The sequence below is a fragment of the Anopheles arabiensis genome, chromosome 3 (assembly GCF_016920715.1).
Source record: "Anopheles arabiensis isolate DONGOLA chromosome 3, AaraD3, whole genome shotgun sequence".
In the NCBI taxonomy this organism is placed as follows: domain Eukaryota; kingdom Metazoa; phylum Arthropoda; class Insecta; order Diptera; family Culicidae; genus Anopheles; species Anopheles arabiensis.
Window position 1 is genome coordinate 79,906,824 of NC_053518.1, and position 14,159 is coordinate 79,920,982.

The 14,159-nt window shown below is 44.6% G+C and overlaps 1 protein-coding gene across 6 annotated transcripts in view; it reads right to left on the bottom strand.

Moving 5' to 3' along the window:
* Positions 1-14,159, bottom strand: part of LOC120899703 — a 425,694-nt gene that overhangs the window by 138,729 nt on the left and 272,806 nt on the right. For 5 of the 6 annotated variants that reach the window (XM_040305824.1, XM_040305827.1, XM_040305825.1 and 2 more), the window contains exon 3: positions 884-929. The exons of the other annotated variant lie outside the window; for it this stretch is intronic. In XM_040305824.1, coding sequence (XP_040161758.1) covers positions 884-929 — 46 coding nt within the window. The remainder of the gene's footprint in view (positions 1-883; positions 930-14,159) is intronic. 6 annotated transcript variants of the gene reach the window in all.

Sequence of the window (14,159 nt, forward strand, 5' to 3'; positions counted from 1 at the left end):
GGTGAAAATTGCGCCCGGTTGCTGGAGATGATGGTGGGGGCAGTGTGATGATGGGCATGATCGATTTCAACGCAAGCTTAATGCACTGCAAACTAGAACGTTCTTACTTTGCCGAATGTCTGAGGAATATTTTCCAAACTGGACTCTAAAGAAGAAACCACCGTAGTTAGACGGCATTTCTAACAGTACCGAGACACATTACTCTCTAGGGACGCCAAGCCTAACGACTTGGGTGACATCTTGTCCATTAGGACTTTTTAATGGAATGGTTGTAAATGGAAATCGGTTTGAAAGTTTCGGGCACATAACGAATTCTCTGTACGTCTGAGCGAGGGGACGTTAATTGCAAAATCATATCTACTGTCAAGCAAGCTTAAATTGTATGACGCATGATGGTGGGGTACGATTTTAATGACACCTCCCAAAGGACATTCCAATTTTCATTCGCGTTGATGCTGACTCATACAAAACATGGAAATAATGAATAGATTCAATCATCTTGATTGCAATTTTGTATAAAGATATAAAGACCTAGATAGTAATCCATTTAATGAAAAAAGTTATTAAACATGAAACATTTCTTAGCACTCTGAATATTAGGATGTACCGGGAAGCATCATAAAAAGTGGATACAACTTTATCCGTTTTAATCCGAATATTCCACAGTTCCACTTTGTTGGTTTACGCCGGAATCCAACAGAAGTACGCCCTGTATAATATCTCTGCATAATTAACCTCCAGCAACATTGCTTTACCGGTAAGCTGGTAAGAGCTCAAATAGTGCAATGGCGCAAATCCGATGCTCCAAAGCGCGAAAAACATGACAATAAAATATCCCCCAAAAGCTAGATTCCCGGTGGTTGCACCACTTATAAACACTTACCTGCAACTGGTGATAGTTTCCGCATGACACACCACCGTGATTTCCACTGAAAAAGGGGAATTCAAGGAAAAGTTGGGGAAGGGAAAGGTACAAAAATAAATTCATTAAATTCAATGCACTCTCTTTCGCTGGAGAGCCCTCTTAGCGTGGTACCTGGGAATGAAGCACATTGCCGACAACAACACATTTGCTCGGGGTAGTACAATAACGACGATGTCGACAAGTTAGCACTGCTACGTACTTTGGAGCTGGTTCATAACCAAAACTCTGGGTGGCTATAATCTGTGTCCATAGTTTCGGTGCAAAACACACACAAAAAACGCCCTCCATTAAATAACATCCTAAAATCACATCAAATCCTTGTTTTTATCCCACACACTCACAGACCCTTGCGCTGCGTTGTGGGCACTGATTTTGCCAACTGACCACAATGAGTTGGTGGAATACGCTTTCCAACACAGTAACCGCCGGGTGGACTGTTAGCTAATACAAACATGCACAATGCTACTGCTCGTGGACAATCTGTTCACCGTACATCCCATACTTCTGCCCTTGTTAGACCTGGTACGCCTAAAAGCTGACGCGCCCCTATAAAACAAACTCACACATGTACAAACCCCGCAGAAATACAATTCCAAAACGAAGGTGGTAAGTTGAGGAGCCAATCCCACATTTTAAAACAAACAAGTGCATGTTTTTGGAAAAGCCGCTCGAGTAACAGCAACCAGTAGGGCAAAAAATAATAAACGGATTTCCCGATCACTCTCACCCCTGTGCTTTTCAGCTGCCACTGGGTCTACACTCACACTCTGCATTAATAAAGGCAGTTGGGCCAGTTGCTAAACGCCATACCCACTCCTTACCATGCTAAAACGGTAGGAAAATCTCAGGAAACAACAACATGAAATGCAATAAAAATTTCAAATTTATTAGCACTACGGCTTCGCTCATGTTGCTCTTTACCGGTGGTGGATCCGTGCTGGCGACCATAATGTCAACACGTACACAGATTCGTTCCTTTTACCCTTCATGCCCACGCTTGGGTGCAAACTTTGAAGACCAACTTGGGGGAAAGTGTACCACTAATTTTGTTTCGCCACCTTTGCAGCGGAGAGTGCACTGTGTGTTATGGAAACATGGGCACTCCCACTGCTACCACTGGAGCAGGTGTCAGCAGCAGCGGCAGCAGCAGAACATTAGCGTGCGCTGACTCACCGGTGGTTGTACATTGTATCCTTACACCGTGGGACACTATTACGTTTGCAGGGGAGAGAATTGCATACAACCCTTTTTACATTCCTCGTTCCCGTGATGACTGCGCAGTGGAGACAACTAGGATTCTCACAAAGTTGCCCATAGATCACCAACATTTTCGGGAACACGTCCTACCGTATGCAGAAGAGGAAAGTGGAAGTTACGGAAGCAACGAGTCTAAAGCCCACAATATATTCCTTGAACAAACACAGAGTATAGGGGAGGTGGTGGATACATCCCCGTCTGACTTGATGCAAATATTATAGCTACATTACAGGTCTGCTTGTCTCAGTCTTCACAAATGGGAAAGGGAAGAGAAATATGCAACTTGAATTTTGTGATATTACAACGAGCAAGAAATGTTTGCAGAACAGTCTCCGAATGGTCTGCCACTTCAATCTGGGACACTACTTAACGATGGTGTGTGAGTGTGTGTTTAACAGATATGCTTCAGCAGATTTGCAAACGAAAAGCAAACAAATTCAGGCACAAAAATAAAATGTGTATTGTGAAGAATAAACACTGTTAATAATGCACAAGATATTTAACAATCCTCAAAAGGCATCTCAAACAACTTTTTAAAACACAATTCAGTGAACAGAAAAATATTATCAAATTAAGTATCTTAAGGACAACAGTTTTTCTACAGTTTCATTACTCAGAGGACAATTGTACAGAAGTTTTTAAAGCACTAAGGTTCAACTGTCGTCCAAATTTTCCCAAACTATTTTATTGGTTTGATTAATATAAACCCAGAAACTCAGGTCGTCACAGAAAAAAAGCCAAAATACATTTTCTGGCAAGTGTGATCCTAGCATTGCTAAGCCTATTTCTGAAATCTGTCCGTGATTTACACGACCATCAACATTCATCACACAAACCCTGCTTGCATCTGTCGTTCGCTGGTAGTACTATTTTCAATTTCTAACACAGTTCCACCGGCTAGTATCGATGGGGTACGCCCGTCCACAATTCCAAGTCGTACCTTTTACATCCCATTATGTATCATCCTCACCGGCACGCAGGCATTCAAATCATCGCCATCGGTACGTGATCCATCGCTTTGCATCGCTAAAAAGGATCCCTGCTGGGTCCGGCCGAGGAGCAAACTCGCCGAGATACACTGCTGGATGCCAGATATCTCTCGTTCAGCACGATATACTCGCCAGCTGCTGTGTTCGCTGTGCTGCGCTCAGAATACACAATTGCCTAAATCCAAACGCATCGCTTTTAATGCTAATCGAATTCCGTTTCCGATGCTATTCACCATTCGCTCACCGTTACCGTTCCCATACTTGTGCATGTGATTATGAAGATCTTTCGTAGAGCAAATCTATGTTCTCCAAGCCGGCACACAGCATCCAGGGATTCATTGAACTTGAGAATCAATCGATCGAACCCGCTCCGTAGGGTATTGACGCCTAGAAGACCCGCATTACTCATCTTAGATGCTGCCCATTTTGTGGCAATCAAATTGCCATTCCGGTTGTGTGCATGGCAATGAAAACTCTCCAGTCCACTCTGGGGTTTGCGCTCTGTTCGGTCACCAGCTGTTTTTATTATACGAAAGACCTCGGATGCCATTCCGAATACCGGTATTGGGTGTGGTGCTAGGTGTTTTGCGCTGGAATACTTCCTCGATTGAAGGAGGCTTTCCTCTAGATGGAGAGATTCCAATAGTGATTATTGCTGCACGTGATAGATTAAGAGTTGATAATCAAATTACGACTTGTCCTTTGGTAGTCGAGCGACAGAGAGAAATAAGTAGATAAAGAGAGAGAGATCGATAGAGAGTGTCTGGTGCAGCGAGAAATTAGAGAAGGACAGAGTTTCCCATAGAACCGTTCGATGTGCAAAACTGGCATAAGGTCACCGTTCAGCGGGACTGTTGGAAAACTCTGATAAGATGAGAAAGTCCCCCGAGGACGTGCGGGATTTGTGGCAATCAATATACTCAAAGTTCGCCTTGCGTACATTTTCCACACAGGATCGATAGTATCCGAGCTTCGGGGATGAGATTAGGGTGCGATTTATCGGAATGAACAAGAAACCGTGAGCGAATCAGGGAGCGTACTAAGCCAGATGGAATCCCTCAGCTAGTTCAACAGTGAGGTAAAGAATAAATCCACTCCGAAAGAAATCCATCCCTTCCACAGTCCTGATTTCCTGAACATTAGGGCGGGACACTTGCGGAACACTTTTTTCCCCAGCGAACGAGTTGTTCGGCAAAGTTTTAATCTCATCTTTACCCAAATGAAACGTATTGTAAGCTTGTTGTTGACTTCCGCTCCCATGCACCCATCTCGGACGGGGCACGCGCTTAGATGTGGCCAACCCAACACGAAAAACTTCTTCGCCGGATGTTCGTCCCAAAGAGTTGTGTCTATTTGGCGAGTCCTAATCGGCTTACGATACATTGGATGTACCAGCCATTGGGAGGATTTTTGCATAATCCACACGAAAAGTACGTTCTTCCACTTTTGAAAATCTCCCGACAACCCAAAATTGGCAAAGATGACACATTGTCAAGGAGGTTTGAAAGATATTTGGATCACGTTTTTTTCTTTCGTGCTCTAATAAATGAAAGATGTTCATCATTTTTTCTCTCTCTTTTTTATGCTGACACACATCACGTTTCTGCAGCACACTTCACGTGAAGCATACAGCAATTTCGAAATCTCGGTGCGTACTGTTTCCCACCGATGCCATCTGATAATGTACACTGCTCGTCTAGAAAGCAACCGCGTGGTTGACGTTCAAATGAACATCACGCCACCCGTTAGAAAGCGTGTGTACTTCAAAAACTTTACCCCCTCGTGAATGATAAAGACAGCCGGAAAGCCGGAATGAACCATCCGCGCCGAGATTTGACAGCATTCGGACGGTTTTAGCCGGAATGTTTTAGAACCGTCGGTGTGTGTGTTTGTGCGAGCGCGTCAATCTAAAATTTTGACATTATTTAATCAGATGTCGTGCCAAAATGCTAGAAACATGCACATCGCGCGTGGAGTGGTGGCTGCCGCTTATCATATGTGCCCCGCGCCTGTGTTATTCACAGTTTGGCAATTGCCTGCGCCCCTCGATTCAATGCAGTATTTGAGTAATAGGAAGTGGAGAGAAAAAACTGAGAGATAACAGTACAAAGAAGAAGAAAAAACAACTCTCTGATAGAATTCGTCATAATCCCCGCAAAGCCGTCTGTCGGTCGCAGATGTATGTGACGTGCGAGGCGTGGCACATCGTCAAGAGCTAGAATGTTTAATATTCAAATTTTTTTTAAACAAAATTCATAAAACTCTTATAAGAGTAGGGCGTGTAAGGTAGATTTTGGAAATTACAGGGTAATATTTAACGAGAAGTTGTATTTCTTTAACAAACTGATTTGTACCTCACTAATGTTTCACAAAAAGTGTCCAATGTCTACAAATTTCAAATATAAAAGCATCTGTTATATCACCAAGAAGGAACATGATTTTCCTCGTGATATTCTATGAATCTTGAACGTTTGTCTCGAGGCGTAAAATTGAACATTGACAAGCGTTTGAATGTTTCGACCTCAATCCATCACCGTCAAGCGTTTGCCTCACAATCAACGAACGAAACGATAACTCGTTGGCGGCCCCGTGTGCAGCGTGGAACATAAAAATTTCCATAAATTTATTCCATGCCGCGTGCGTATCGATCGGTGGCTTTGCACGCACCGTACCACCGTAAACCATCTGATATGGAGGTTACTGACATATAGGTGCCCAAAAAACAAAAACAAAAACAACAACCACACACACCAAAAGCTTATCTAGAAAATGTGACATTTTATGGCTTTTTGATGCGATTCGGTTAAGTGTACAATTATTTATGCTATTTAGCATAATGCATGAGCTCGTGTGGGTTGGGTTTTTTTTTGTTCCGTGGAATGGAATGGATACAGGGTCTATGTCCCCGAAAGGTTGTGGAACCATGCCCAGAGCTCTTTTTTGTGTTGGTTTTGGTTAAAAGCCCACCGTAAGCGACATGTGTCAATTGTCATCACTACCGATGAGGTCAGTCTATTGGGTTTACCGTACCATAAACTAGATACCAATGAACGCAAGAGTACAAAAAAACAGTTACCTCCAGGTATTTCACCGTCAGCTTCAGTCCTAGCAGGCGCGGGTGCAATAAAACTCAATAACCCTTGTTATTAAAGTTCAACCCGTGAGCGCCCCCGTGCAATCAGGAAGTGGGTTCAGGCACGCTTGTCGTTTTATGCTAACTTCTGTGGTGCACGTACGTACCCACCCTACCATCCCCACCAACAGCAGCGTGTTGTAACGGCCATGTCTCCCGCATATAATCCACCATCTACCACGGGTGGAAACCATTTGAAGCTAATGTTCCTAAACTTGTCGTGTTTGAGGTGAGTCCACGCCTGAATTCTGGAACAAGGTTCTACCTTCTACCGACTCGACGACTCAACGCGCACACACCGATCGCTTGCCGTTCGGAGACGGAGAAGGATTGCATGTATAGAACGTCCAGCAGCAGCGACAACAAAAAAAGAGCGAACCTCCGCTGAAAACTGTGTTTGATGTGTTTAACATATGGTTTTCCTGAAGTTTCACCCTCATCACCCCGCAGGCTACCACATGTCAGGCCGGAACCAAAGGTACACGAAGCTCATGTCAGGCCCCCTTTTCTCCCCTCCTGTTGTAGGTTTTTTTTTTTTTGTTGGCCACGTTTTGGCTAGTCTATCCTCCTTCCTCTAGCGATTCCGGAAAAAGGACCTCACCGTCCAAAGGCTGGACCCCGCTTGTAATGGCAGCCAATTTTCGACAGTGGAACGTTACGTCCGGGCAAAGGTGCCCAGACCAGGTTGGACGTGTGGCACAGCGAACCCCTTTTTCGGATACGTGTATTGCACACGGCGGCGATGGCTGAGGGAGGAAGTTAGTTTTAGTGCCAACATTTTCTGGTTCTATGCTTCGCACGTTTCCGAACTTCACCTTCGCTGTGTGTAGGGCAAGAAATGCAACAGCAATTTCCGAACTCACACCGCATCTTCCAGGCAGGCACGTTGAAGTGGAGAGTTCGCTTGTCAGGGAGGATTTTTTTCTCCTCTTTTTGTGCTTTTTAGTACGAAATAAAAAAAGAAAGATTCGAAAGAAGGTTGGCGGCAGTGGTGTGGTCAGAACCTTTCAGCCATACATTGCGGATGGAAATTTGATATCACGCCCTGGTACAAACTCATGCCCGATGATGAGTGTTATGTTGTGAAGTGTGTTGCAGAACAAGAACCTGACATTTCAACACTGCACACTGGCGGTGGTTACGGGATTGTTGCTGCCCACGGGCAACGTTCCACCCCAATTCCTTTGCTGAAACATACCATCATCGTGGAGTAGCAAATGGATGTGGGAAATAGCAAGAGAGCAAACTCTAAACTAAAAGTGAAAGGCATCAACAAGGATGTGTAGTCGGTTTGGTTCATACCGTCGGGATGTTTTCATGAGGTTGTTTAGATTCCGTGCACGACGCAAGATAGAGGTTTTAAGGCATATCTTCAACGAAATTGAGGGCGTAATTTCATATCAACCTGATAGTTAAATGGATGTAACAAAACAGGTCGTTTCGGGCAAAACCTCTAACAAGCCAAAGTATCGTCTGCCGACTCGGAGCACACAAACCCGATGGGACATAGATTTAGTTCGTCAAGCCGAATACTTTTTGGAGTTCCCTCTCTACTGATATGCTCTTTTGGCAGTAATGACAAGAACACTGGAGCCGGCTGCTCCACATGATTAAACTTTGCCAAACCTCACATTGTTTAATTTCAACTTTGGATCTTTGCATCTTCAAACCCATCGGAACGCTCGTGAGCCAACTAAAGCGAGCAGATTAGTTGTTTCCGGCTCAACGATTTCCGCACGGCTCACACAAACACAGCCAAACGCAACAAAAACCAAGCGATGGATATTGATCCCTTGTTCTAATTTACATAATTTGCCCATCCTAGACACTGTGCGGGATAAGCGTCAGTTGGTGCACAAGACGATATCGCCAAATCTGGGACACGCCGGATATTGAGATATCCGACGAGACGCTGCCTTCGCCACGATGATGGGCGATTTTGGAACATTGGAGCGATGAAACGAAGCAAATAAGAAAACACAAAAAAAACGACCCAAACTTCCTAAAGTGCGGCCTGCTGCTGCTCTGCTCATCTCATGGCCATCTATCGCCGGCGCTGGTTCCAATATTTCATCCTTGCCAATTCGTCTGGCAACACAATGCTTCCCAGCAGCGCCAGAGGTTAAATGAAGCAAAGATTGATGGTTCGTTGCGGGCTCGGGGCACGTTATGGGGCAACTTTTGCGCTCGTGCCTGCTGCCGCTGCCTGCAATCCAGACACTCACGCGCTCGGGGGGATGGAGAAGCAGACTGCCACATTACGATACATCGTTACAGCAAACAGATCGCCATCCTCCCATCCCATTCGCTTCCACACAAAAAAAAAATCACTGTCACGGAAAAGTGGCAGGACGGGCAATTGATTTTTCATATTACATTTTTATGCAAATCATGCACGCTTATAAACATGTGCAAATCTGTCGATATTTTCCCAACCGCAGCTCTGGCTCACTGCACCGGATGATGATGATGATGATGCAAGCGCTTTCTATCGTGAACACAAAGCGCGCGCCGGATAAGTCCCTCGCATCGCCCCGAGCGGAACAATCGATGAAGTGCAAAAATAGCACCACACTACCGATTCGTCAGACTGCCTGCGCCTGTAGGCGCTACGGAAAACGGTGATCGCTTGTACGAGGGATACATTTTTTTCCCAGGCTCTAGGTACGTTTGAAACAGCCAGCAGGCCGCCATGTGACCAGAGCACGGTGGACACATCGTGAACCGAAAAAATAAATCTCAATTATGTGATGTAAAAATTTATGAAACCACTTAAAAATTCCCAAACCCACCCTCGGGAGCATGGGCAGCGCTCGCTGTTCTAGTGTGCGTCTGGTTTTACAAACCCGTAGGTTCGATTTAATTTATGTCGTGTGCTTGTTTTTTTTTTCGTTCCTTCCCTCTTTCGAAGCTCTGTTGTACAAATGAGGAAGGAGTTGGAAATTGAAACCTTCCACGTCTGCCGGCGTGGACAGCGGACACTATGGGGGTCAGAGAGAACCCAATTGGTTGAATAATTTTTATTTCATACCCCCGCTGCACAAGCATTTGTACTGGAGAGACTGGTGAGAAGTACAACTCACGGGTACGGGGACCCGGATTGATGTCCACCGTCCGTCCAGTGATGTCGCGAGGACGGGGTGAAAAATTATATTAATTACGTAATTTGGTCCTTTAGCATTACCGCAGGGATTGAAGTGGCAGGGAGTTAGTCGCTGAAAAAAAAATCCGCCGTGGAACATGGTGGCATTGGGTTGAAAAATTAAACAAACGTTTGATCGTAACCGACCGCACCGGACGAGCGGAGAGGGCGATCAGTTTGAATCGATAATGGTTTATTTAAACCGTAATCGCATAACAAATATTATCACGATAAGGTTTGCTGTGAGGGACGTACTGCAGTGAGTCGTATGAATGTTTTTTTACCGCTAGTGGTAGTAATTAATATGTAATTATTAGTTTTATTTTTTAACGTCGGCGTGCCGTTTCAATCTAACCATTAATTGTTCTGATAGCTGTTGACTCGAATCAAACGTGTAATTAAAGATTTTTATCAGCCTTACGGAATATTATGATTCTTAGTATTGTTGATGAGTATGGAACAGCTTCAAATTGTTCATAACCTCATTTAGGAGGACTCGATTCGACAACCATTATTTGAAAATAAATTTTCTTTCATCTTGTTTTCCAAGTAATCGTTTGAAAGTTTTCTACCAAACCATGCCAAGGTTAACCGAAATGAAACGGAATATATTGAAAATTCAAGTAAGATGTCGTTTCTGAGAACAATTCCTAATTAGCAGAACGTGTAGCTTCTTAGACCGGAGAAGTTATTCTTCGGATTGCAAGCTTGAACTGGTTTGAATTTATTTTTACTTTTTTTTCAAATTTAATTTCGAACATAAGTTTCACGAAAAAAAAGTTGAAAGACAAAACAATTTTACAAGTTCTTTATATTTCAACAGAATATGATATAGTCCCAAAACGGAAAATAGAACGGCAACATGTAATAAAGCTCGCTCGCTGTAATAAAGCTCCCGTGTCTCATGCATTGAAGAAACCAATGCTAAAAACCAATTCCCATACCTAACCCTATACACATGCAAAAATAATCCGAAAATCCTATCCAATAAATGCCAACCATCAAGCCCGAGATCGTGCGGACGGAAAGAGCCACAACATACAATCAGCAAATCCAACCGAGTTGATCACCACTTCACCAGACCCAAGTAAGGGTAACACAGAAAAAGAAAACAAACAGAGAGGAGAAAATGAACGAATCCAAATGAAGAGAAAACCACTGTGCAGGAAATACCATCCTAACGGGACAGACACTCTTCCGACCGTACACCATTCCAAAACGTCAAACCATATGTCGATTATGATGATGGTTCAATCGACACCTAACAACTTCAGCAAGACCTTTCGCCGTGGAGGGATTTGCTGTTGTGTCAACGATTCTGGTCCCGAGCGGCTCAAAGCAAGAGAGCGAAAAAGACAAAAAAAAGTAGACACACACGTGCTGAGGGATTTTTCACAAGCAGTAACAATCCTTCGGGACCCCTGCCGAGCGGATTAGAAAAGAAGGCAAAAACATTGGCAACAATCAAAATTGAATGTCCCGCGTCCCGGGCAGCTACCACCAAAACTGATGGCGAGCTACTGTAAGGCCGCCTAAACAAACTGTTAGGGTTCTACTGCGGATGATGCGGGCTTCATCAACCAAGTCGTGCGCATTGGATAGGACACGAACAACGCAGTAAAGTCCTACCATTTCTAGGGACAGCACACAAGCAGCGCTCATCGAATACAAAACGAAGAAGTCAAATGGTGTCTTGTTGGGTAGTTTGGCAAAAAAAGGAAAAGAAACAAACATAGCGCAGCGGTCACAGGTCGCCGGGAATGAGTGTTTATGGTTGTGTTTTGTCCTTCAACGGTTTTTTTTCGATTATTCTCATCCCGCGCGTAAGCACTGAACAAGCCATTTGTCAAAAGAACCTAACAGAGTTTGAAGCTGTGCAGGAACTCCAATCAGTTCCACAGCAGGCCGACGGGTCCAAACTGCTGCTGCCCGTATCCTGCTGCACTAGATCAGAAACATCAGTTTCGATGCCCACGGGAACCGAAACGATACCAGAGCAATCCACGAGCTCGCATACCCACGGAAAGAACGAACTACAAACTGGCTGCCCTGTAAAAAGACCAACGCAGAAAACGGTACAAGGAGTCGAGGCAAGAAAAAAAGCACCCGCGAAAGCTGAGATCTTCCACATGGACATCCACGGGGAAAAAATGTCATCACCAGAGAGGATCGTCACGCGGCTTGCAGGACCGATTTGTTTCCGATTGAGATGCAGTGCGAGTTTCTTCATTGGAAAATCTCTAATTGGACCTCGCGCAAAGGACATGCCCGAGGGAGACAGGACGACAAATGAGACCCTCGGAACGGAAATTGGTTGCTGCGCCTTTTCTTCTTCTTTGTTTTAGGCTCTCCGTTTTCATCTGTGCACACTGTGTACACAACACATGTGCCGCTGAAACAACTGTGACTGCTCTCATGGGACTTTGCAGTGTGTCCGTGGATAGGACCCTCGTTAGAAGAATTCATCAGCCCGAGATTAGGTATAACCCCCCTCAGCGGACGCAGAGAGTGTTTCGATTCGATACAAGGGTGTGCGCTTTTTTGCTTGTTTCCTGCTCGCTGTAAGGGATACAGGGATTGCATTTATCGGTCTCGGGAGTGTTTTATGTGTGCGCTTTTAAGATGAAAGGGGTGCTTCAGCGACGTAAGGTGACAGTTGTCCAATTGCACCGGCGCAATAGAATGTTGGCACACAAGTGGAAATTCGGTCGGAACTTGATACCTTCATAAATAATAGCACGCACCGCAGGGAGTTGTGCGCACTTCGGGCGCATTAATTTAGTCCTTCGACCCGGATACGGCATACGGCGTGAATGGGGCAATTGTTAATTGTTTCGCTACTTCTACTAGGTGTTGGTGTGTTAAAACTAATACTTGCATTTTGTTTGAAATCGTTAAATAAAACATTCAAGCACATAATAACCCTCTTGGAAGCAGGACCCTATTTTCGTTTTCAAGGATCTCGATGGTTAAACTGGAAACCCTATTTCCGTACGCAACGATCGCAAAACAAATCGAACGACGCGAGTCAGACAGATATAAAAACAAATCACCTTCCATTAGCTTGGCGACAACCACCCTACCCTACCGTCGTTTCGGCTTCGAAAATTGCGTCTAAAATCGATTGCGTCAAACCTTGACAAACACCGCCCAACATGGGTTCAATGGCGTTTTGTAGCCATTATGTGTTTTTTGTTGCCTTCTTTTCTATTCAGCGTTCCTGCTGTTGTTGTGTTACGTTGCGCTGTTGTTGCTCAGCGTTCCCCCTTCAGCGCAACCCACACACCGGTGCAATATCCGGCCTTTGTTGCGTATTTGCAAGCGCGTCTTCGCTTTCGTTTTTCGAGGTCGAGGCCAAAAAATGCGTAAAGCGGTCGTCGTCGTCGTTCGCGAGGAGGGTTGCTCGTATAGGGAAGGCGCCAGAAAAATCAATAACACTATCACCAACCCCTGCTGGATCAAAACCATTGTCGAGTATGAGCGGGACACCGCCAGGCTGGTTTTGAGAAGCTATCGGTTAGATCGTTTGACAATAAAAAAAGCAACAAGGAGGGGATTTTGCCCCGTTGTTTTCGCCCTGCCTAGCAGAGTTCCGGTGTGTTTGGGCGCCATCGTCCGGACGATACATTTCATCGCGCACATTCCTGGAACTATAATCCACATTCCCAGTCTGCAGGCAGGGTGTGTGTGTGTCCCTCAGGACGATTTCCTTGTATCGGAAAACAGTTTGACGCGTTCTGCTGTACGGATGCGAACTGACGATGGGTTGTTATTTTTCAACACCCGCCAAATTGAGCAAAAGCTGAGCCTGGTGGTAGAAAGCAAGCACAGCTTGCAAACACATTCACACAAACGAGGCTGCAAAGTGGCCATAAAAATACAGGAAAATACATATGAAAAACAAACTAAGCGCAGTAACTTTTAACTGTTTGCTGTCGCCGTCTAGCCCGTCGGAAGGAAATTTTTAATGTATCCATTCTGGGGCCGGGTGATATTTTCTCCTTCCATTTCGCTATCTCGGGGGGGACATATGGTTTTTCGCTTTCGCAGACTGGAAACCCGAAACACAGCGGTTGACACATTCACAACTTTGGCTACCGCACTGGGAGGGAAAAAACTGATGCAGCAAAAGTTGTAGTTGCGGGATTTAAAATTTTCGCCTCCCGATCGGTTCGATTGCTTTTTCCTGTTCGACGAGGTATGCTCCGTGGCTGGAATTTCAATTAAAATAGCACAAACCTATGCTTGTAAGCGACGATGTAGACGAAGCAATGCTATGTCGAGCGAGCTGTGGTTCCACTTGTTTTCGATTTTCGGCTTTGTCCGAATCATTTTCCAATACTAAGAATCAGGGTATCTCATTAAAAATATTTCGCCTTAATTGACAGACGATGCGACCGTTGGCTCTTGAAACAATAGTCAATAATTAAATTGAAAACACAACATCTGAGCTGCCGGAAGGTTCAACACTAATGATTAATATCGTTTTCTTAGCAAATCGGAATGTCATTTTTGCATGAAATGTTTATATATGCCGAACATTTTTTTTATGTTTTCATGAAAACGAAAAATAAGGATTTGTTTGCTTCTGGTAAACATAATCAAGTGTTTGGAGAAAATAAGCGCAATGCACACCGCCCTAATGATGTATCATGGCGCGTGTATATGCCACATACCATTCCCCTTCCCGGTTGTACAGCTGCTGTGAGATTT